General features: G+C 61.8%; 1 protein-coding gene and 2 long non-coding RNA genes across 4 annotated transcripts; all 3 read left to right on the top strand.

Moving 5' to 3' along the window:
* The first annotated feature begins 43 nt into the window (after positions 1 to 43).
* Positions 44 to 5,393, top strand: LOC144283443 (uncharacterized). Its single transcript, XR_013352033.1, has 3 exons — positions 44 to 981; positions 1,822 to 2,034; positions 3,299 to 5,393. It is a non-coding gene; the product is annotated as an uncharacterized LOC144283443 (long non-coding RNA).
* Positions 5,394 to 9,826: 4,433 nt separating this feature from the next.
* On the top strand, positions 9,827 to 19,657 carry RHPN1 (rhophilin Rho GTPase binding protein 1). Of its 2 annotated transcripts, none has more exons than XM_077847537.1 (15): positions 9,827 to 10,038; positions 13,297 to 13,412; positions 14,445 to 14,573; positions 14,669 to 14,744; positions 15,220 to 15,297; positions 15,957 to 16,081; positions 16,199 to 16,365; positions 16,575 to 16,768; positions 17,101 to 17,257; positions 17,341 to 17,451; positions 17,726 to 17,920; positions 18,311 to 18,387; positions 18,594 to 18,740; positions 18,851 to 19,012; positions 19,380 to 19,657. In XM_077847537.1, the coding sequence occupies exons 2-15, from the start codon at positions 13,384 to 13,386 to the stop codon at positions 19,536 to 19,538; spliced, it is 1,806 nt and encodes a 601-aa protein (XP_077703663.1). In that variant the 5' UTR covers positions 9,827 to 10,038; positions 13,297 to 13,383; the 3' UTR covers positions 19,539 to 19,657. The 2 variants fall into 2 exon arrangements, with proteins under 2 accessions (XP_077703663.1, XP_077703662.1); XM_077847536.1 differs by lacking the exon at positions 9,827 to 10,038 and adding an exon at positions 10,604 to 10,795.
* Positions 19,658 to 20,815: 1,158 nt separating this feature from the next.
* On the top strand, positions 20,816 to 22,653 carry LOC144283445 (uncharacterized). The gene is made up of 2 exons (XR_013352034.1): positions 20,816 to 21,936; positions 22,456 to 22,653. It is a non-coding gene; the product is annotated as an uncharacterized LOC144283445 (long non-coding RNA).
* The last annotated feature ends 473 nt before the right edge of the window (positions 22,654 to 23,126 follow it).

Here is a 23,126-nt window from a genome sequence, read left to right on the forward strand (position 1 = left end):
GGGTGAGGCCAACCGCTGCTCCTCAGGGTCCCCGAGGCCCGAGCCCTGGGACAGTCGGGAGAGGCGACGCCTACTGAGTCTGGGGGGCGGAGTGGGCTCCTGGCAGGCGGCGTGCGGGTGCGGGCGGAGCCGCGGGCATGGCGGGCGCAGGTGACGCTGCGGTCCCTCGGCCGCACGCTGTCTGTGCAAGTACTTTCCTGGGGAGGTGGGCCCGGGAAGCGCGGGTAAGGGAGCAGGGCCCCAGACAGAGGGCCGGCGAGGCCCAGGGCCGCTGGGTGCCCTGGGCTGGGGCCCCGACTCGGGCTGAGGTCCCCGTGAAGGTCACAGGTGCCTGCACAGGGAGGGGGAGCGCGTGGGGACCGTGGCCAGGGTGCTGGGAGCGTCGGCCGAGCTGCGTGTGAGTGCGCGTGCGCGTGTGCTGGGAGCTCGGTGCCCCGGGCAGCACCCAGGGAACAGAAGCCCGTCCCCCTCCCTTCCTGGGCCCTCCTGGGCGGCGCTCCTGGGGCCGGGAGGCCCGCGGGAAGCTGGAAGCCCGGTCAACGGGACGCAGAAGTGAGGGCGGAGGCGCCGGGGCCAGGAGCGCAGCAGGTGCCAGTCCGCGAGGGTGGCCGGCGGCTGCCCCCTGCCCCCCCCAGGAGAGCCTCCTGACACGACGGAGGAGGCCCGCACTCGTTCCCCGCATTGCAGCTGGAGTGTTTCATACGCTCTAGTGCCTTTTGTGAGGTTATTAAAGACCCCGTTTTCCTGCCTTCCGAACAAATGGACGTTCAGTACGTAGCTGTTTTCCTGCCTTGGTGAGCAGTGGCCGAACGGAGGCCTTCTGTCCGGCCGGGCCGGGGCTTCACACCGCCTGCCAGCGGTGCCGCCAGCGCTTTGCATGAAGATGGCATCTAATCTGCAATTGTGCCTGCATTTGCTAGAGCCCCGCGGAGCCTGAACTCATTGTATTCAGGACGCCACGGGAGCAATAACCAAAAAAGGGTACCGTGAAGGCAACATCTATCATATGCTTCTTAAAAAACCCCCTTGTCAGCATCAGTGACAATGGCATTACCGCTCAGTCACTAAGATTAAAAATTAGTCATACGTGGAAAATAGAAACAGGTTTTCAGAGAGAAGGAAGCTTTGGTTCCACTGAATAATGCCCCCTTTTTTGCTCGGTAGATGAATGATGCATATTTTCTGATGATATATGTTTTTGCGGGTGGCTATGTCTAGGTGGTCCCAGATTTGGGACATGGTAAGGTAAAAGCCTTGTTCTCAGGTGACTGGCTGGGCAGACGTCAAAGACATGTTATAAATCGTGTCCCAAACTATCTGACAACAAGGTATGCGGTGGTGACGTCAGAGTTCCCTCCCTGTGGAATCTGAGTCTTTCTGGCTTAGGTTGCAAATGAATCATGGTTTTTTGAAATTGAGGGGTTTCTTTCCTCCGTGTCACGAGCTATCAGTAGGGTGCAGTCACTGTCCAAGGCATCATCTGGCTGGCCCGTGCCCTTTCGCTCCCCACAGAGCACCACCCTCCTACCACCTCCCCTGTCCCTCCGAAGCCCTCTGTCAGTGGGGACCTTGCTTCCTGTGCCACCAGCACATAGAAACAGTCCACAGGGCCCCTGCACCCTCCCAACCCACGTGCGCTGTGCCCGCATCCCCCTTTCCACTGCCTTCTGTTCTGTGGGTGGACTGCTAGGACTTCCGTTAAAGGCCAGCCGGCCATGTGGCCCTCCCTGACCCCATGGCCTGGGGTCACTAGTTCTGTGCTCCCGCAAGAGCAGAACTCCCCAGACACGTCTTCACTGCCTGTGTCCACTTCCTCTCCAGCTCGCTTTTGATCGTGATCAGAGCAGCCTTTTGTGCACACTCCCCTGAGAAGTCTCCAGCACATTCCTGGTCTCATCCCCGTACCCGCCAGCAGCATGACACGAGGCAGCAGTCACTGGCTCTCCTCGGACTTCGTCCCTCCACAGGTTTCTGGGTACCATCTGCCTTGGTCCCTGCTGCTCCAGGCTGCCCTTCCTCCTCCTGACCACTGTGGTGAGCTCACCCGCCACCTGTCCCTGAGTGTTCTCTGATGGCTACACAGCACAGATAGCCGCATGTGGCTCTGCCCGCACCCTCACCCAGGCTCCAGCTCAGCACCCTGTTCCGTACCCATCCGCTGCCCCTCCAGAGCTCCCTGCCTCCTCCAGCCCAAGGTGGTTCCTCAGCAGTAGGATCTGCTGCAGGGCTCAGTGGTGGAAGCCGACCAGCTGTTGGCTTGTGGTCAGACCAGTAAATGCCAACCACTGACACCAGTGCTCAGCCTTGTGCTGTACTAAGGATGGAACCAGTTCCCCACAGTGGCCAGAAAAGTGCCCATGGGGCCCAGCCACTTGGACAATCATTCTCCCCCACTCCCTATGTCCTCAGACCTCAATCCCGAAAAGTGCCATTTCCCCAGAAGTCAGCAGGCAAGCCAACTTCCTCGCCCGGAGCAGGACTCCTCCCTCCTTCCCATGCAACACCCTGCACCTTTATATCCAGGAGAGAAGATTCTAGAGTGTGGTGGGCTTTCAGCGCCCACAGACCCCACTCCCACCGGGGCCCTGGGTACACACCCTGGGAAGGGGGCTTTAAGGACTTCTCTGTGTTCCCAAATGACTTTTTTTTTTTTTTAAGATTTTATTTAGGGATCCCTGGGTGGCGCAGTGGTTTGGCACCTGCCTTTGGCCCAGGGCGCGATCCCGGAGACCCAGGATCGAGTCCCACATTGGGCTCCTGGTGCATGGAGCCTGCTTCTCCCTCTGCCTGTGTCTCTGCCTCTCTCTCTCTCTGTGACTTTCATAAATAAATAAATAAATAAAATTAAGATTTTATTTATTTATTTGAGAGACAGTATGAGTGAGGGGAGGCAGAGGGACAACCAGGGAGCCCGACGTGGGGCTGGATCCCAGGACCCCAAGATCATGACCCGAGACAAAGACACACAACCGACAGCCCTCCAGGCACCCCCAAACGGCTGTTTACGTCTTGCCCACAGCAAGCCATTCTTCCCAGTGGCTCTTCCTGCTCCCCTCCAAATGACTCTCAGCTCGTCTTCAAATAAGAATAAATATGTGTGTCTGTCCTCTGGGGCCTTTGACAGCCCCGAGCTGGCCCCCTGACTTGGGTGGGATTGATTGCGCCGTCTCACCAGGAAGCCAGGTGCATCTTTTACTGAAGGCGGTCTCCGAATGATGAATGGCTCGCTCACAAACACAAAATTGTTGATAGTATTTACAAACAATTCATTTTTCACGTTCTGTTGATTCTCTTCCAGCGTCCCTCCATGACACCCCCAGTGCTGATGCATCGGGGGCGATTACTGCCATTGATTAAGGCTTCCTGTGGTCCTGCGGAGCCCGCTACTCCATTTGTCACAGACAAGTGGCTCGCACGCTGCAGTACATCATGTCCTCTTCGTGCTTCACCATTATTTGTTTTTCAATTTGTGTCGTGTACCCTCTAAGTACAGGTGCACAGCGAAACTCCAGAGTCTGAGCGCGCCACACTGTAAACAAACACATGTGTAATTAAATTATCTGGCTTTCCCCCGATCCTGTGTCTCCCAAGCCTGCCTCCCCTGCCTCCCACTCAGAAGAAATGCTAGTGTAAATGAACAGGGTCGGCACCATCGCCTGATGGAGACTCGGGAGGAGAGAAGGTCACTGAAGGGCCACCACTTCCTTGACATTCAAGATTGAGCCGAAACACCCAAACCCGAATCTCTTAGCACCTCTGGGGATAGTCCTGGAAGTGGCCCAACCCAGGCACTGGGAGGATTTTTCTGGAATCGGCTGCTTTCTTTCTTTTTTTTTTTTTTTTTTAAGATTTTTATTTATTAGAGAGAGAGAGAGAGGCAGAAACAGGCTCCATACAGGGAGCCCGACGTGGATTCGATCCCGGGCCGCCAGGATCATGCCCTGGGCTGAAGGCAGCGCTAAACCGCGGAGCCACCGGGGCTGCCCGGAATCGGCTGCTTTCACCTGAATTTCTCTATCTACACCAGTGGCCCCCGACCACGGTTCTCCAGCGGCCTTTCCCACAGCCGGTCCCTACCAGGAGGGGGGCTGGTGCGGGTAGCAGGTGCTGGACCCGGCAGGGATCCAGGTTTCAGTTTCCTGCCACGTGGCTGCCGGGCTGCTTCGGGCAAGTCTCTGAATTGCCGCCACCAGGTCCTCTCATGGGAATTGCAGAGGCTCAGAAAGGAGCCGGAGTTTCCTCCTGGCTTGGCGGGCTGAGTGTTCACGTTCCCGTCAAGAGCCTCTTGGGTGCGGGTTTGTGAAGTACTGATCTGTGTGCAGGCATGAGGCGGACTCCCCAGCACGGCTTCCACCTGCGGAAACCTCCGTGGTGGCCTCCTCCCCTCCAGCTGCCGGCCCGCCATCCCCTCTGCCTTTTCTAACCAAATTCTCCACGTCCTCATTTCCCATTCTCTCGTTTTCTCCTCTTATTTTTTTTTTTAACTTCAGAGGTACAGTAGTGCATTGTTGCTGTAACAAGCCCCATAACACAGAAGGGTGTGTAGCCAAACTGGGCGGGCGGTGCTGCCAGTTACACAAACAGAGGCGTATTGGGAGTCATCGTCCTTGTCTGTCTTCTAAAGATTTTATTATTTATTAGCACGAGGGGGGTGCCGGGGGAGAGGGAGAAGCAGGTGCCCCACTGAGCAGGGAGTGTGATGCGGGGCTCAATCCCAGGACCCCAGGGTCATGACCTGGGCCAAAGGTGGGTGCTCACCCACTCGGCCACTCAGGTCTTTCTTTTTAAAATAAGTGGGATTTTTTTTCCCATACAGATGGTATTCTGCAGTTTGTTTTACTTTTGTATTCTGACATTTTTACTTCAGAAGATGTGATTCCTGGGGGCACCTGGGGGGCTCAGTGGATGAAGCATCTGCCTTCAGCTCAGGTGATGACGTCGGGGTCCACACTCAGAGGGGAGCCTGCTTCTGTCTCTGACCCTCCCCACTGCTCGTGCTGGCTCTCTCAAATAAAATCTTAAACCAAAAAACAAAAAGTGTGATTTCTAAAAGCAGGTTCGTGGAAGCAGAGTGTGCATATTCTAGACGTCAGTAGCTCCTTCAAGACGACTTACCTGGAAGGCGTTACCTCTTCACGGCTGGGCCTGCCTTCCCGATGCCAGCAGCCCCTGACCGCCCTCCCCGTGTCTGACGAGCCCATGGAAAAGCCCTGCGTCCCGCTGCTCCGGCTCGCCCTGCCCTGACCCCTGGCGCAGGAGAGCATGTTTTCGTGTGTATTTTGTGTTTGTATCCTGGGTGGGATGTCACCCGTTGGTCCCGGCCCCACGCCGGCCACCCTCCACCTACCTGTACCGCACGGAGGCCACAGCTGGAGTCCGCCTTGCCCGGCGACCTCGGGACGGAGGGAGGGAGGTCACGGCCGCCTGCAGCTGCAGCAGCGCTGGCTCCCGCCCCCCGGGGCCCTGGGGCGTCCCGCCGGCCACCACCACCCTTGGGCGCTGTCCCATAACCCCGCACCCGTGCTGGGCTCAGTCTCCTCTTTTTGAAACAGCTGGGGTGGTGTGTGCTCTCCCGGCTCCACGCAGACTGACACCACCTTCCTCACCTTGTCTGTGCTCACCTTGGACTATTCTGGAATCAGTTTTAGAGGCTGTTATTAGGGGCGCTCACTCCTTTATTGCATGTGTTGCAATTTTCTCCTCTGTCTTCTTTGGCTTTTGACTTTTTCCTGATGTCTTTTGGTGTATAGAAATATTAAATCTTTATATCATACAACTTTTTCAACAGCATCCAGATTTTCTGTTTCGATATAAAGTGTTCCTTCAACCCTGGGTTCATTCAAATGATCTCCTTTTTCTTGTCACATCGTTGGCAGTCTGCTTGCTTACACGGGAATCTTTAAGCCACCTCTTGGGAGAGTTGACATTTTTACAGCAGGTCCATGTTTTCACCAAGGTGCACGGTACGTGCAACCACAATTCAAGTCTGGCTTTAAGGTGCTGAGTAAAAGGGTACACATCTCATAGATGGTATATTTCTTACTAAGTTTCTTCTAGACATCCTATAGACTTGTCACATGTGTGACAAGGTATTCCTGATTTCTGTTTTTCTATTTGTAGTCGTGTGTGTGTGTGTGTGTGTGTGTGTGTGTGTGTGTTAAACAGTTGGTCTCTATATAGTGTCTTAATCAGCTCAGGCTGCTGCAACAGGATCCCACAGGCAGCACGGCTTACAACAGCAGAAATTAATTTTCTCACCGTTCTTGAGGCTGAGGCCAAGATCAAGGAGCCCGCTGCTTCAGCTCTGGGCGAGGGCCGTCTCCCTGGTTTGCGGATGGCCGCCTTCTCGCCTGGGCTGGCCTGCTGGAGAGAGCCAGCCAGCTCTGAGTCTCTTCTGACGAGGCAGAGGATCCCTGGATGGCTCAGTGGTTAAGCATCTGCCTTTGGCCCAGGGCATGGTCCTGGAGTCCAGGGATCGAGTCCCACATCGGGCTCCCTGCATGGAGCCTGCTTCTCCCTCTGCCTGTGTCTCTCATGATTAAATAAATAAAATCTTTAAAAAAATAAAATAAATAAACATGAATGGATTTAAGATTTCAATATGTAATATACTCATTGTCAGCACTTGATACATTGTCTTTATCAAATTTAAGGAGTCCCTTCCATTTCTGTTGTACTTGGACTTTTGTATAGAAGAGCGGCTGAATTGTTCAGATGTTTCGGGGGCCCTATGCCGGTTACCGCATGGCAGATTCCTCTGTGAACCTGTTGGTGAGATCGCTTTGGCTGGTGGGTTCCTGACATGGGATCTACTTGGTCAGGGCAGGTCGTGCATGAGCTCACTGCTGGATCTCATTTGCTGTTATTTATATTCAAGGTGTATATATACATTGTGTTGGGACACATTTGGCTTCAAGTATCAGAAAGCCCTACTTGAAGGGACTGGGATGGGAAGGAGATTGGTTATCTCAGGAGAAGAGGAGCAGGGCCTGGGTTCTCTGCCACCCTCAGTATATCTGTGGCTCCCACCCAAGGTGCAAGGTGACCACACGGTGCTTGGCATTACACCTAATGTAATGACAGTGTCCAGAGGCAGGGAGACACGGCCTCCTCCTGTGGGACCCTTCCAGGGGTACTCTGAAGACTCCCCTCTTGACCAACTGCATCCTGAGCCTCTGGATGCAGATCCATCAGTGGTACAAGGCCCAAGGTGACTTCTTTGGGTCACTATGTCCTGCTGGCATCTGGGACAGTGAGCCTATACCTGTGTGCCCAGGCATCACAGGCCACTTCACAGCCCCAGCTTCTGACAGTGCCCCCACCCCATGGTTCCAACACCCTCTGGTTATACGGCTGTGGTCCCCCTCCGGGGACTGAGACTGGCCATCCTTCCCTAGAGCATGTGGCTTCACTAAGGAAGTGGTCACACAAGCCAAACAAAACTCTAATGACAGGGGCGAGGCAAGTGGGCCAGACCACCGACAAAGCCGGCAGCTTATGTTTGTTGATGAGAGTGATCCACAGTGCCTTGTGCCCTCTCTTCATCAGACCTGGGGTTTTAGGCTGGCAAGCTGTTGGGGGGAGGTGGGCAGCATCCCTTGGGTAATGGGGCTCAGTTCGAGGAGTGGAGAAAGCCCGTGTTCTGGGCTGCCTGGGTGGGTAGACCCGCCGCATGCCTGTCAGAGTCCAGATCCCGTCTTAGCAGTTTAGTCCATGGCTACTGGTCTACTCCTCTTCTCTCTGCTTTCTTGGGTCAACTTTGACCATTGAAGTCTTGATACAGACTCTTACATTTTCTCTAGATCTTCCAGTTCACATTTATGATGTTTTCTTAGTTTGTAAAATCCCCCCTGTGGCTTGGATGGTGCTCTTTTCCCTCTCTTCATGCGGGGTGTATTTGTGTTTTCCCTCCAAGGCACGACTCACAGTCACCCCAGAGCCATTCTTGTCTTCCTGATCCACAGGACCTGACTCTGTTTGAAACAGCAAGGCGCCAGCTGCAACTCCTGGCCTCCCCTGCACCGTGTGTGGCCGTGTTTAACAAAGTGACAAAGTCATGGGGAGCTGGGGACATGTTTTGCTTTCCTTTTTTTTTTTTTTTTCATTTATTTATGATAGTCACACAGAGAGAGAGAGAGAGAGAGAGGCAGAGACATAGGCAGAGGGAGAAGCAGGCTCCATGCACCGGGAGCCTGACGTGGGATTCGATCCCGGGTCTCCAAGATCGCGCCCTGGGCCAAAGGCAGGCGCTAAACCGCTGCGCCACCCAGGGATCCCCTTGCTTTCCTTTTTGACACTTCTTTTCTCTTTTTCCTTCCTGAAAACACAGAAATGAGGCCTGAGGAGGAATATCTGATCTCTCTCACGAGATGGAAAGCACAGGACAGGAGCCTGGGAGTGAGTACCCTGGGTCTCACCCCGTGCCTCTGCCACACACTCTGAATGGTGGTCTGGGGACAAATCATAAACATCTCACTCCCTGTAGACACAACTGTGTCCCAATCCCATGCGGTCAGAGGCCAATCCTCCTTGATCTGTCCGTCTCTTTTTTCACTGACGGGCCCCCAAGGATTTGTCATCTTTGTTTTTTCCCAAATGCTCAGCTTTTTTGCTATATGACTGATGTCAACTTTTAATCTTTAGTAATTTCCTCTTTGTATTTTCTTTTGATTTGGTGAATTGATGTCATATATACACACATATACACATATATGTATATACACACACACCTGTGTATAGGCAGTAAAGTTACCTAGGTTTGCAGAATTTCCTTTGGTCTATTCCATACATTTTATATAATGTCATTTACCGTCTAGTCACATTTTAGGTAACATGCAGTTGTGTTGTAACTTTCTTTCAATTCAAACCTTTTTTAGAAATATCTCCTTGGGGCACCTGGGTAGCTCAGTGGTTGAGCATCTGCCTTCTGCTCAGGTCGTGATCCCGGGGTTCTGGGATCAAGTCCCACATCATGTTCCCCCTGGGGAGGCTGCTTCTCCCTTTGTCTGTGTCTCTGCCTCTCTCTCCATGTTGCTCATGAATAAATAAGTAGATAAACTCTTAAAAAAAACAAAAGATCTCCTCACTTAGAATGGTTATGTTTTCCATTGGATGTTTTTTATTGCCATCTTCTAAACATTTACTTTCTAAAAACAAGCTTTGGAGTTGCTTTATTGTTGGAGGAGCACAGTTTCACCAACCACATAGTTCTGCAAGAACTGCTTAGCGAAACAGCAGCATCCCCCTGCGCCCCGCTGCCCCTCCCCAGGTACAACCCCTGTGACTCCTGGAGTTGGTGAGTTGGGACTGAGTCCCACAATTCTGAACAACATGCTTCTGCAGCGCTGTTTCTTAATTGTGGCTTCTCATTGACTTAGGCTCAGGAGGATGAAGTGTCAGCATCTCTCCCTCCACCGTGCCCTGTCTTCCTCCCCCTTCACCTCTCCCCTCCTCCTAATAGACTCAAGTTCTAATTGCCCTGGGGTCAAGATGCCAGGAGGATGTCTGATTACATTATTAAGGCAATGGAAAGGAATGCACAGCTGACTCAGGTAGTATTTTGTGATTACTTTTTATTTTCCTCCTAGTCGTCACTGTCTTATTTTGTTGCTATTGTTGTGTCAGATGGCCAGGGCCGGCCAAGCAGCTTAGTGTGCAGGGCTTAGCCTGCGAGCCCGCGTGCGGGGGCGGGAGAGGAGCCCGGGGGCGCAGCCCTGCAGGACCCAGCCGATGGGTAGGTTGGAAAGCCTGCCCCGTCAGAGGGCCTTATGACCACTGCTTACTGCTTGTGCCCTGGTGTTTCTGCCCTACAAAAGGCGTGCCGTTAGGTGGGGCGAGCCTCACAGAGAATCTGCGTGTGTTCCGGGGCCACCAGGGCCTCAGGGAAGTTATGGAGTGACATTGCTGGGACAACCCTGCAGGGAGCGCAGGCTCTGGACATAGTCTGATCCTGGAAGCAGGCCAGTTCTGCAGGCCGGGCTGGTCCTGGAGGCCAAGTTGGTTCTAGAAGGTGTTTGCGGAAGACAATTCTACAAGCAGGTTGCCGGGTCGGGTTCCAGGGAGGGGTTCGAAGGAAGGTTCTGGAAGCGGGTTCTGCCGCCGTGACAGCGGACCGAGCCGGCGTCTGCGAGCGAGCGGAGAGGAAGGATCCGCACCAGCTCTAACACCGCCGTTATATTTCCCTGGGGCGGGACCAAACCGCGCGTGCAAGCTCGTGCATTCTCGAGAAAGCACAGTGCAAGCCGGTGGAGCGGCTCCGGAGGCCGAGCAGAGGCGCCGGGCAGGGGCGCCGGGCAGGGCGGGCCGGCTGAGTTTAGGAGTTGTCTTTTTTCCTCTTACTCTAACTTTTCCGCACTCTGAGCGGACGCTGCGGCGCATGCGCAGTCCACGCCCCGCCCGGCCGCGGGGCGACCGGCCGGGCGGTTGTCAGGGGCGACCGCATTCTCCCGGGACTCCGCGCCCGCGCGGGCGGGGACAGGCCGAGCGGGCCCGCCTCCCTCGCGCTCTGATTGGCTGAGGCCGCTGCTCGTTGGCGTCGTCGCGGCCGCCGATTGGGCAAAGGCAAGTTCGCACGCTCGGCTCGGGGCCACGCCCCCCCCGCCGGCCCGCGCCAGCCACCCGGGAGGGGAGGACGCTGGGGGACCCCGCGCGGCCCCGGGAGGGACCTGCGCGAGCCTCGGCCTCCAGGCGGGCGCGGCCCGGGCGGTGGGCGGCGATGATCCCCGAGGAGAGGCCGGGCGGCCCGGGCGCCGGCGAGGACAGCACGAGGCTGCAGGCAGCAGGCAGCGTTCGAAAGGTGGGCGCGTCCGCGGGGCCGGGGGCCGGAGGGGAGGTCGGGGACCCCAGCCCACCTTGGCTGCCACCTGCCGCCGGCGGGCGCGGGGCTGCGGGGTCGGCGCGGCTTCTCAGGTCTGTGCGCTGCAAGACTTGTGGCAGCCTCCCCCCACCCCCCGCCCCCCCTCCGGAGGCTGCCCTCCGGGGAAACTGAGGCACGGCGCACAGGCCGGCCCCGCCCGCCTGCCTGCGCTGGGCGCCCCTCATCCCGTCCGGGGCACAGCCTGTGCGGCTCAGCAGAGTTCAGCGCCTCTCCGCCGCTCGGGGACGCCGCGGCCCCGCTCGGCAGGTGTTGGGCTCGGGTCTGAGGCCGCGGCCCCGTGCCAGCTCCCCGTGCCCGTCACTCCTTCCCTAGCTTCTCCCTCCCTCTCGCCGGGGCTGCTCAGCCTTGCCCCGGGCGCCTGGCTCTGTCTTGACCGAAACTTTCCGCGCCCGCAGCGGGAGCCTCCCGGGGACAGGAAGTGGCAGGAGGACCTCACAGCTGGGCAGTTTGTCCTTTCCTCCTCACCGTGCACCCCCCCCCCCCCCCCCCCCCCGGTCTGAGGTCCCTAATCCTGGGGCGCTGACTAGGACTGCGGGCCATTCCCGGGAGTACTGGGGAATCTCTGCAAGGGGATGGGAGTGCTGAGAGGGAGGGGGCTGCCTGTCTGGGGCCTGGAGCCTAGGCGTTCCCTGGGGGCCACGAGAGGCTATCCCAGTGTCCCTACCAGGCCCATGCGGGGCACTACAGGGCTCAGAGTAGCTTCTGGCTCCCAGGCTGCAGGTCCCCCCCCCTTCCAGCACATCTCCAGGAGCACTCGACATCTGAGACCAGGTGAACAGTGTTGATGAAGACAGCCCTCCTGAGCTGATGGCCTCTGCCCAGCACATGGACCACCCCCTCCCTGGGCAGATGGACATGGCTGCTGGCCCCAAACCTCTAGAACCTGCTGCAGCTTTGCGGTCGCACCTTCAGAAGGGGAAGGATGGAGCTTTGGCTCTGGCCTGCAACCCCCCCCCCCCCCCCGCCCCTCCAGGGTCTCAGGCCTCCTGGAGGGGAGACAGCCCGGGAGGGCTTCCTTGGTGATCTCTCTTGAGAATGTTGGAGTGGGGGCGAGGTGTTGAGCATAATCCAAGGTGGCCATGTGCCAGGAGCCTTCAGCGTGGGAGGGTGGGAGGCTTTCTTTAGGATGCCCTCTTCGAGGGAGTAGAACAAGATATAGCCCCCAAAGCGTCTGAAACTGCCCTGTGCCTGACTGGGGGGTGCACACCAAGGAAAATAGGCCCCATTTCCTGCAGCATGTGGAAGATGATAGACACCAAGGAGGCTGTCGCTGCATCAGGGCAGGGTCCTGGGAGGCACCGTCTTCATCCCCACTGTGTTCAGGGGCCATGTGACCATATTTGGGGACTTAGCTCAGGGAAGGTGCATCCTGAGAAGTTCTGAGCTCCAGGGCTGGTGACTGTCCCAAACAGAAGGTTCCTAACTGGCCAGGAGGAGACGTGGTGGCCTGGGCCCTGCGAGCTGCTCCAACTCCCCATCCTGGGTCTTATGGAAGCCCCTGACCTTCCCTGCCCCACCCCCATTCTCCAGTCACAGAGTTGTGAGATCAAGCCCCACATGGGGTTCCATGGTCAGAGAGGAGTCAGCTTGAGATTCTCTCCCTTGGCCCCTTACCCCACCGTGTGTGTGCGAGCACACTACCTACCTCTCTCTAAAATTAATAAATCTTTTTTTTTATTTTAATTATCTGAGAGAGGGCAGTCTGGGTGACTCTGAGGTTTAGCACCACCTTCAGCCCAGGGCATGATCCTGGAGACCTGGGATCAAGTCCCATGTCGGGCTCCCTGCATGCAGCCTGCATCTCCCTCTGCCTGTGTCTCTCATGAGTAGATAAATAAAATATTTTTTTAAAAAAATAATTATCTGAGAGAGAGAGCACACATGCGTGTGCACACAAGCAGGGGGAGGGGCAGAGGGAAAAGCAGACTCCCCACTGAGTAGGGAGCCTGGCATGGGACTCAATCCCAGGACCCTGGGATCATGACCTGAGCTGAAGGCAGACGCTTGACTGACTGAGCCACTAGGTGCCCCAATAAATAAATCTTTAAAAAAAGAAGTGCAGAAGGCTGTATGGTGAGCAATTGGCCACTTCCTGCCAGGGGCTCCCAGAGCCCCGTTGCACTGGTGCTGGCCCCACAGTACAGGCCCAGCTGCTTCTTGGGGCCCCAGTCCCAGCCCTGTCCCCCCCACTCTGTCCTTTCTGGCCTGACTGCCCTCACGCCCCTCCTTTCTGGCATCACGCGCTGTGCCCAGCTTCTGTGCTCATGCACCTCCGCCAGGCCTGCCTGCTGCTGTCCGTGGAGCTGGCTCACACTCACCTGTGGTGACCGCCCCCTTCCCTGCCTGCAAGAGTCCTCTGGCCCTTGGGAGCTGCTGGCAGAGGCCTGGCCTGGCCCCTGTGACCTGCAGCCTCTCCACAGGGCTGTGACCCCCTGGCCCAGACAGCGCCCGGCCGCCTGCAGAGCCGCAGGGCTCGGGTCCACCAGCAGATCACCAAGGAGCTACGGATGCGAACAGGTGCCGAGAACCTCTACAGGTGAGTGCCGGTGGCCATCCCCATCCCTCAGGAGGGTGGTGGCGCTGCTCCCTGAGGCCCTCTGCAAACCAGCCTGTGCTGAACACAAGGCAGTGGCCCAGCTGGGTGCCCGCTCCTGTGGTCTGGTTTGGGAGATGGACACGTGAGCAGGTGACTGTGGCCGCTGCAGGCTCAGGAGGAGAGGCTGGGCCTCCCCCTGGAGTCTGGGGCAGCCATATTGCACAACTGAAACCCTCACAGACCACCTGGGCTCCTGCCTTGGTGGGCCTCACTGGCGAGGGTCAGCTCAGGGTCAGCCAAGTTCCACGTGGGGCCGGAGGTGGCTGGGGTGTGGTGTGGGAGCCCCTGATTTGTGCGTGGAGACAGCAGGGGTTTCTTGGCAGAGGGAGTGTTTAGGCTGAGCTGTGACACATGCCCCAACATTGTGGCCCCGGGAAAGTGTCCTCTAGGCCAAAGAGGTGCGTCCCCCTTGGAACAGTGAGCTGCACGTCTGCTCAGACCTTCACCCGTGTCTCCAGGAGCCCACTCTATGGGCGATGGCCCAGGGACGTGGTCCAACCTGTAGAGCCACAGCCGGTGTGTGCAGGGCCAGCCGACAGGTTCCGGGGTGAGGGTCTGCTGGGTGCAAGGGGTCCTCCAACCCTTTGCCACCCTGGCAGCCCGTCCCTGCTGTCAGCCTGGCCTTCCGGGGACTCCCCGCCCCTTCTGTCAGGTGCTCCGATATAGGCACAGAGAGGGTCTGACCCCAGCCTTCCAGGGAGGTTGGTTTTGTGTCGCTGTGGAGGGTGCCCCGGGGCCTGCCTCCGGGGGAGAGGTGGTGGGAGGCGAGAGCCTGTGCCCTGGGTGGCCTGGGTGTGAGCTGATGTGCCCGGGCCAGAGGCGCCATATGTATGCGTGCACGGGAGTCCCCCAAACTGCAGGGGGACTCAGGAGAAGAGGGAGGTGGGGGGGGCGCTGGGGCTGTGAGCACGGGGGGTGGGGCGGCCCGGGGCACGCGTCCCCCTGCAGAGCCCTACCCCGTGCCTCCCACAGGGCCACCAGCAACGCCCAGGTCAGGGAGACGGTGGTCCTGGAGCTGAGCTACGTCAACTCCAGCCTGCAGCTGCTGAAGGAGGAGCTGGAGGAGCTCAACGGCAGCGTGGAGGCTGACGGGCCCGGGAGGTGCGCGTGGGACCACGTGGCCCCGGTCAGGGCGGGGGTGAGGGGTGTTGTCCAGCCTTCGCGAGCACCCCGCGGCTCTGCTCCTCTGGCTGCAGCCAAGGTATCACAGTCCCGATGATCCCCCTGGGGCTGAAGGAGACCAAGGAGCTGGACTGGTCCACGGCCCTGAAGGTAAGTGCTGACTGGGGCCCTGGGGCTGGCGGACGGGGCTGCCCTGGCGTCCGAGGGGTCCGGGAGGCTTCCCGGTCCAGCCAGAGGGAGGAAGAGTGGCCCGGGGCCACCCAGCTGCCCAGGCTGGGGGGGATTCCAGTTGGCTGGGCTTTGGAGAGGAGCACCCCGGTGGGCTGGGCAGCGCGGGTCATCCCTCTGTCGCCGAGAGCCCGGTGCCTGGGGGCTGGGCCTGCAGTCAGAGTGGGCGCTAGCCGGACCAGGAGCCTCAGACCAGGAGCCTCGGCAGATCGCACGGCCTCGGGGGCATAAGGGACTGCGCCTCTGCACCCTGTGTCTGTGGGGCAGGAGCCCCAGGGCCAGGGAGGGGACCCACGGCCCTACACACCCTGCCCCAGGGCCCAGGGCTTCCTTCCACTGCTGACTGCCCGCCTTGCGCTGGGTGACCAGAGGCCAGCACCTGCCCCTCCCCTCCCAGGAGCTGATCTCTGGGCACTTCGGAGAGGACGGTGCCTCCTACGGGGCCGAGATCAGGGAGCTGGAAGACCTGCGGCAGGTGCCTGGGCTCTCCCCTCCTCCCCTCCCGCTTCCCCTCCCCTCCCCTCCCCTCCCCTCCCCTCCATTCTTCCTCTTCCCCCTTCCCTCCTCCCTCCTCCCCCTTCCCTCCCCTTTCCTCTCCTTCCCTCCACTCCCCTCTCTCCATCCCTCCTCCCCCCCATACTCCCCCTTCCCCTCCCATACTCTCCCCCTCTCCCCTCCCCGGAGACCAGTTACTCCCAGCTCACAAGGGAAACTGAAGCTCAGGAAGAGGAGCTCGGTATAGGCATTCACACACAGTGCAGGGGTCCCTGGCTGGGGCAGCTCTGGGGACAGCGCAGAGACAGGTGCACACCCGGGGCACACAAACGGTATGCTCCTTGCATACCAGGGAGGTCCTGTCCTCACCACACGCTGCTGGCCCTTTAGGAACGGCTTCCCTGTGGCTGTCTCCTCCTGGGGACCCTGCCCGGGCCTCTCCCTTGTGTTCTCCATCCCCAGGGTGGGGCCCCAGCAGCCCCAGAGAAGACAGGTGTGCCTCAGTGTGACCTTGTGCACCCCCCCCCCCGGACCCTGGAGTGCTCCCACGGGGCTGTGACATCTGAGGGACTTTGCCGGGTGGTGTGGGTGCCCTGGGCTGGGCCCGGGTGCTGGGGCCAGCTGCTGCCTACCCCGCAGGCCATTCGGACGCCCAGCCGTAGCGAGGCGGGCCTGGAGCTGCTCATGGCCTACTACAACCAGCTCTGCTTCCTGGACACACGCTTCGTTGCCCCTGCCGGGAGCCTCGGGCTACTCTTCCATTGGTAGGATGGGAGACCCATTGGGGGTCCCCACCACCACCAACTGCCCCGAGGCCCTTCTGAAACTCTCGGCTGCGGCTGCCTGCCATGGGAACCACAGCCAGCCTGCCCCACCCACAGGTATGACTCGCTCACGGGGGTCCCGGCCCAGCAGCGGGCCCTCGCCTTCGAGAAGGGCAGCGTGCTTTTCAACATTGGGGCTCTCCACACCCAGATTGGGGCTCGCCAGGACCGCTCCTGCCCTGAGGGCACCAGGCGCGCCATCAAGGCCTTTCAGAGGGCTGCTGGTGAGGGCAGCCCAGACCCCGGACCCCATAGCCACAGCTGGGGGGAGGTGTGCATCTGCAAGTAGAAGAGCCCCTTCCCCGGGACCAGAGCTGGCGGGGGTGGCCCCGAGTGCAGGGGGTCAGGTGCGCACACAGCCCCTTCCTGGGGGATGCAGGCCTAGTGGGGGCACCGGCAGCCCTGGCCGCCTGCTGTGAGCGCCCCTCCGCAGGGGCCTTCAGTCTCCTGCGGGAGAACTTTTCCCAAGCGCCCAGCCCGGACATGAGCCCCGCCTCGCTCTCCATGCTGGAGCAACTCATGATGGCCCAGGCCCAGGAGTGCATCTTTGAGGGCCTATTGCTGCCGCCACTTGCGACCCCCCAGGATGGTGTGGCCCAGCTCTGCCTGGCCCAGGAGGCTGCCCAGGTGAGAACAGGGAGCCCTCATCCCACAAGTGTGGTGGCTGCACGAGCAGGAGGGCCTGGACCGAGGGTCCCTGCAGGGGTGCGAGGTACCATGGCTGTGTCTCCTGTTGGCCTGGTCTCTGGGGCTAGGCAGGACCCCAGTGCCCTGAGTCCTTGCCCCTGGGGCAACACTGAGCAGAGTGGAAACTGGGGCCAGACCCCTGAGCTTGGCTCAGCTCGGGCTGTGGGGCAGGTAGGGGCCAGGCCCCAGGGTGGTGAGGGGCAGGGGCTGAGGCTGCTGGGCTCCTCCCGGAGCCCGAGATGAAACCCCAGTGTCACATGACGTGCCGGCAGGTGGCCGCTGAGTACAGGCTGGTGCACCAGACCATGGCCCAGCCTCCTGTCCGAGACTACGTGCCCTTCCCCTGGACTGCCCTGGTGCACGTCAAGGCTGAGCACTTCTGCGCCCTGGCCCACTACCACGCGGCCGTGGCCCTCTGCGACAGCCCCCGTGAGTGCCCTGGCCCCGCATCTGTGTGCCGCACAGGCCCCAGTGCGCGGGCTCACGGCCCTCTCCGTCTCTGACCCCTGCAGCGGCCCAGGCGGGGTTCCCGGCGCTCCAGCAGCCCCTCCGCAGGCCCCCAGCCACGTCCCAGCCCTGGGGCTCCGCATGGCCTGAGGAGCCAGAGGAGCGCAGGAAGCTTGGTGAGGGGGGTGCGGAGGGGACTGAGTGACCCAGCCTTCACGAGTCGCCTGTCACGGGCACGCCTGGTATCCCAGCACCGGTGGGAACAGTCACCAGCTCACCTTTGGGATGTCCCCTGCGTGGCCCAGGCGGGGCGGGAAGGCCAGGCTTGTGCGGGTGCTTGCGGGGGGCAGCCCGTCCCGGAGCGGCTGGCGGGCCTTCGGGATGGACCCAGACCCCTCACCTGCCCTCTGGCCACGGCACCTACGGGCACGGCCCGCTGTGTCCCCGCAGGCAAGGCGCACCTGAAGCGGGCCATCCTGGGCCAGGAGGAGGCTCTGCGGCTACACGCCGTGTGCCGGGCCCTGCGCAGAGTGGACCTGCTGCAAGCCGTGCTGGCCCGGGCGCTGCGCTGCTCACTGGCCAAGTACTCGGAGCTCGACCGCGAGGACGACTTCTTGGAGACCAGCGAAGCTCCTGACATCCAGCGTGAGCAGCCCGGCCCGTCGGGACGACGGCGGGGGGCTGAGCCCTGGCGGGGAGCCCATGTGGGCACACTCCCTCGCTCTTGGGGGGCCTCGCCATCCCCGCCGCCGCTGGTTCCTGCCCCCGGGAGGCTGCAAGCTGCGGCCTGGGAGGCAGACCTGCACGGGGCAGCACCTGCTCCACGGGAGCCGGCTGGATGGCCAGAGGGCGGCGACACCCCGCCACCACCGGGCTGGGGGGAGCCGCGGACCCAGGAATCCCTTGTGCCTGCGGCATGGCTCCTCAGGACACCTGCTCGGCTCCGGCTGACCCGAGTCCTGGCTGCGGCCCAGGAGCCTGAGGGTCCGCGAGTTCAGGCTTAGCCCTGACATCGCCTTACCTTTGTCATTTCAGCCAAAACACAGCAGAAGCCAGAGATCAGGGCGCCCAGCTTCTCCAGCGTGAAGGTGACCGACATCTTCCACCGGCTGGTGAGCGTCCCCTGCCCGGGCCACCCCTCTCCTTCAGCAGGGGCTCAGGCAGGTGGCCCTGCCCTGGGGGAGGACCCTGGGCCTGGTGGTGGCCAAGCCTGCCCCCGCCCTTTGCTGCACCTGGTTTCTGACCCAAGATGTAGAGATGGGGTGGCAGGTGTTGTGGGGCCCGGCCAGGCCGCTGACGCCCCGTCGCCCACCCCCAGGGACCCCTGTCCGTGTTTTCAGCCAAGAACTGCTGGCGGCTGGTGGGGCCTGTCCACATGACCCGGGGAGAGGCTGGCTTTGGCCTCACGCTGCGAGGAGACGCGCCCGTCCTCATTGCCGCTGTCATCCCGGGGGGCCCAGCCGCGGTAAGGCCCCTGCCCCACCCCCAGAGCTGAGGCCCCTGGCCTGGAGCGGGCAGATGGGACTGTGGCCGGAGGTGGCGGGTGCCCACTCCCAGACCCCCGTCTCCCCGCAGGCAGCCGGCCTGCAGGAGGGCGACTACATCGTGTCCTTGAATGGGCAGCCGTGCAAGTGGTGGAAGCACGCCGAGGTGGTGGCACAGCTGAAGGGTGTGGGCGACGAGGGTGTGAGCCTGCAGGTGGTGACGCTGCTGCCCCGGGCAGAGCCACCCGGCACGGTGAGCCTGGGAGGGTCCTCCCCTGGGCCCCAACATCCCCAGATGCCAGGAGGGCCCTGGGAAGAGGAGGCTGCATGCGGGTGACCCTCACCCTCACTGGGTGGCTTTGTGGGCAGCACCACCTGTGCTCTGGCCTCCACCCAGTGCCGTTTCCTGCCCTCTGTGGCTTGGTGTGCCCACGCTCTCACTGCTGGAGCTGCCTTCGCCCAGCCCAGCGTGGCCCACAGCGGGGGCGCTGCTGCGCTGTCGCCCTCATGACCCCAGCTTGTCCAGACGGCCACCAGCCGTCTCCCCGGTCACACTCCCCGGGCTGGCCACAGGCAGGCAAGCAGGGGTGCTCACTTAATCCTTTCTATCTCGACTGCAGGGACACCACCGGCCAGCCCTGGGGGGGCTTCTGCGGAGCCAGAAGGAGTGTGGGGGTGGGACGCCAGCTCCTGCACGAGCCAGCCCCAGGCCCTTCCTTGGCTGGAGTCGCAAGGCCAAGAGGGGCAAGAGCAGAGGGAGGCTGTCCCCACAGCCCTGAGCCGCGGGCCGCCCACCCCCTGGGGGTGCCCAGGGCGGCAGTGAGGGGCCAGCTCCCCTGCCCCTATGCCCTCCTCCATCCCAGTGGCTGGAGCTGCCCATTAAAGACAATGTCAGGTACAGTGTGTGTGAGCCCAGTGGTGGTGGCCGGGCGCTGCACCCGCCACGGGGAGTGTCACCATTCCTCTGGGCGTGGAGTCCAGATGCCAGAACGCTGCCACTGGCTGCCCTGTCCTCACGCATCCCCCAAGTGCCCCCCCCCCCCCACCGAGGAGAGCAGCCTCCCGGATGGAGGAGGGCTGTCCTGGAGAGGTGGGGCAGGTCAGGTAATGTGTCGCGGTGGGTCCCTGAAGCCCAGATGCTCAGTGCCCCGTCCCCCCGCCCCTGGACAGACCGTACCCTGGCCACATCCTACCTTGGGGCCGGCGCTGTGACCCTCCAGCGACCCCGCCACTGACCCAGCCCCACGGCACCCCAGCGGCCAGCCAGGGCTCTGGGCGCCTGCTGCACCACCCGCCCTGTGGGCAGCGTCCCCACCGGGCGCAGGCCTCTGCTTCTGCTCTGCACCCCGGTCATGCCTCAGCGCCAGGCACGGACCTTGAACCGCCCCACCACTGCCGTCTGGGCCTCCTCCAAGCCTCCTGCTGGGCCTGACCCCCACCCCGCGAGCCCCAAGTCCAGCAGGCCTCGGGCGTCAGGGTGAAGGACCGGCTGGCCCGGAGTCCGCGTGGCCACCAGGGGGCGACCGCTGTCCCGCTGGAGGCAGCGTTTGGGGAGGGGCGGGCCGGGGCCTGCAGCGCGCCGCCACCTGCTGGGGCAGCCTCCTCCCTGCCACCACCACCACCCCCCCCCCCCCCCCGGCCCCCTCTGGTGGTAAGGGGGGGGGCTCTGAGTGGGGGGCAGGGCTCCCCTGACTGAACCAAGCGAGGGCGGCCAGGTGCGTTCCTTCCGACCCACCTGCCCTCCTGGGAGGACGCCCCCCTCAGTGCCACCAGCCAAGGTCACCTCTGTGCTTACTAATTCGATTAATAAAACTGCGCGTCAAGGAGGCCATTACCTGCTAATCAGGGATGACGGGGTGGCAGGTCTCATCCAGGAGGATGCTGCCACCCCCTACCTCTGACAGGAGTCTGGACCCAAGAGGAGGACGCGGGCACCACAGGCCTCGTGCCTGGGACTCCTCAGCTGGGGGGGCGGGGATGGGGGGGCTGGAGGGGCTGGGGGGAGCTACGAGGGTGCAGGGGCTGGGGGCTGCGGCGGGTGGGCCCCGTTCCATTCCCCCCCACCCCTGTCCATGTCAATGATCCTTGTGGTCGGGAGCTCCCCAAGGGGGTCTCTGAGGTCCTGCTGCCAGGCTCTGCCCCTGGGTTGGGGGTTCTGAGGGCCCCTGATTGCCTCTCGTAGCCAGGACCCCTTTCCCAGGGAGGGAGGTGGGTGGCGGGCTGGGGAGCGAGGGGCCCAGTCCAGCCGGGCGAGAGGCCTGCCGGTGTGTCCTGGGCCCTGAGGGGATGCCCCCCCCCGCCCCCCCCCCCCCCGCGTCCAGCTCACAGGGCCAGGGCCCCTGGCCGCCACCCAGCATTTCCCCGAGGCTACCCTAGGAGCGGCGTCCCAGAGCAGCTCCGGGAGCCTCGGGAATGCGCTCGGGGACCCGACGGGCCCGCAGCTTGGCCCCGCTGGTCAGTGGTGGCCGCACCCCACCCCGAGTGGCCTTGGTACTGGCCTCAAGGGGCGGGTGGTGGCTCCGTGCCCCGGGAGGCCCTGGGGCTTTGCTGGGTGTGCTGGCAGGGGTGGCCATGAGCGGGAGAGCCCACCGGGACCAAGGCCTTCCTCCAGTGAGCGGCTGTCCTGAGTGGGGCTGGCTCGTGCTGCCCGTGCCCCGACAGGTGTGCCCAGGTGTGAGCCTGGTGCACCTGCCGGTCCGCCTGCTGTGAGGTGTGTGGGGCGCCTGTGCTCTCCAGCTTTCTGGTCCTGCTGGAGCCCCCCAGCCTTCCTCATGGCCGGGGCTCTGGGCTCCCCACCCGACCCCCAGTTCTAGGTCAAGCGTACCACCTATGTGTGTGTCACAGACACGCCACGGGGGGCTCAGTGGCTGAATGCCCGGGAGGGTCCCGCGTGTGCCCCCTGAGGAGGGTGGGTCAGCACTCGGGGCACTTCCCGGAGTAGCAGCCCCCGCCTCCCTGGCGCCCAGCACCGCGCAGGGCCCATGTGCAGGGACACGTCCGTGCGCCACCATGCTCCATGCAGGGACATCTCATTTTCCAGAGCGGGTCCCCCCGGGCAGGGAGGTCGGGGTGAGTGTGCGCCGTGATCCTTTTTGCTTTGCCAACAGAAAACTGCCGAGAGGGGGAAAGGCAAACTCAGTTTCGCTTGGGTCAGCAGTGAGCCTCGCGGAGATTAATGTGAGCAGAGGCTGGTGGAAGGGAGCCCTGGCAGCAGGGGAGGCCAATGGACACGGCTGGGGGCGGGGCCCTAGAGGAGGGGGGGAGGGGGGCGGCACTCACTCTCCTCCGGTCCCCGCCTGGCTCAGCTGGGGTGCTTCCACTGCAGCCCGGCCCGCCCCTGATGCCCTAAGACCTAAGAGGCGGGGTTGGTCCAGGAGCCTCCTTGCTGGGCCTAGATCGATGCCACTGCCCAGCCTGAAGGGACCCCGATAAGAGGGTGGCCTCACACCCTCCTCCCTTGGACCCTGACCCCGGGGCTGAGGCCATGGGAGGTGGCACTCCGGGAACACACCACGAGTCCACAGGGGGGTGAAATGCCCTGAGCTCACACAGCACCACAGGGTAGTCCCCAGGCCCCAGGGGACCCAGAGTGAGGTGTGTGGGAGGTGGTAAGTAGGAGACGCAGCAGTGCCAACCCTGTGCCTGGGAGAGCAAGTGTAGGCGGATGATATCGTCCTGAATACTGGTGTCCCTCAGGAGGCAGAAGAGGGGAGCCATGCGAAGAAGAGGGTAGAGGCTGCAGGGCTGCGGCCACCAGAAGCTGGAGGGGACAGGAGGGAGCCCCCGAGGGCCGCGTGGCCCTGCAGACACTGACCTCGGACTTCTGGGGCCCAGACAGGTCTGTTGTTTAAAGCCTCTCGGTTTATGGTCGTTTGGTAGAAGCCTCACGCACGTCCTCATGTCTGGGCCTCAGTGTGTCCTGTGGAATAGGCTGCAACCCACGGGGGGTGGGGTGGGCTCAGCCCCGGCGGCCCCAGACACACACACCCGGCATCTGCAGGCGCGCTGGGCTGCGTGGCCGGAGCACCCACATCTGGGGGCGTCCAGCTAGAGTGACCGAGCGGTGAAATGGCCGCGGGCCTCCCACCGCCCGCCCCCGCGGCCTCGGAGCGCCTCCAGGAGGCTGCGGGGCTGCGGGCAGCTCCCTGCCTTGCACACCACCCTGCGTCCCCAAAGTGCTTCCTGTGGCCTCAGCACAGGGCTGGTGTCCGTGGGGCGAGGGCAGGGAGCAGGTCACGGCACATCGGGGTTCCTTCAGGCAGGGGGTGGCCTTCATTCGGGCCCAGCTGGAGGCTCCTGGGCCAACCCCACCTCTTAGGGGATCAGGGGTAGACTGAGACAGGCACAGAGGGGCCGGGGCTGGGTGG

Source organism: Canis aureus, chromosome 14 (assembly GCF_053574225.1).
Source record: "Canis aureus isolate CA01 chromosome 14, VMU_Caureus_v.1.0, whole genome shotgun sequence".
Lineage (NCBI taxonomy): Eukaryota > Metazoa > Chordata > Mammalia > Carnivora > Canidae > Canis > Canis aureus.

Coding starts and splice junctions, on each gene's coding strand:
- RHPN1 (XM_077847536.1), top strand. CDS start 10,715: ATGATCCCCGAGGAGAGGCCGGGCGGCCCGGGCGCCGGCGAGGACAGC. Junction 17,258..17,340: donor GGCCCTCTGCGACAGCCCCC/GTGAGTGCCCTG, acceptor TGACCCCTGCAG/CGGCCCAGGCGGGGTTCCCG. Junction 18,741..18,850: donor TCCCGGGGGGCCCAGCCGCG/GTAAGGCCCCTG, acceptor GTCTCCCCGCAG/GCAGCCGGCCTGCAGGAGGG.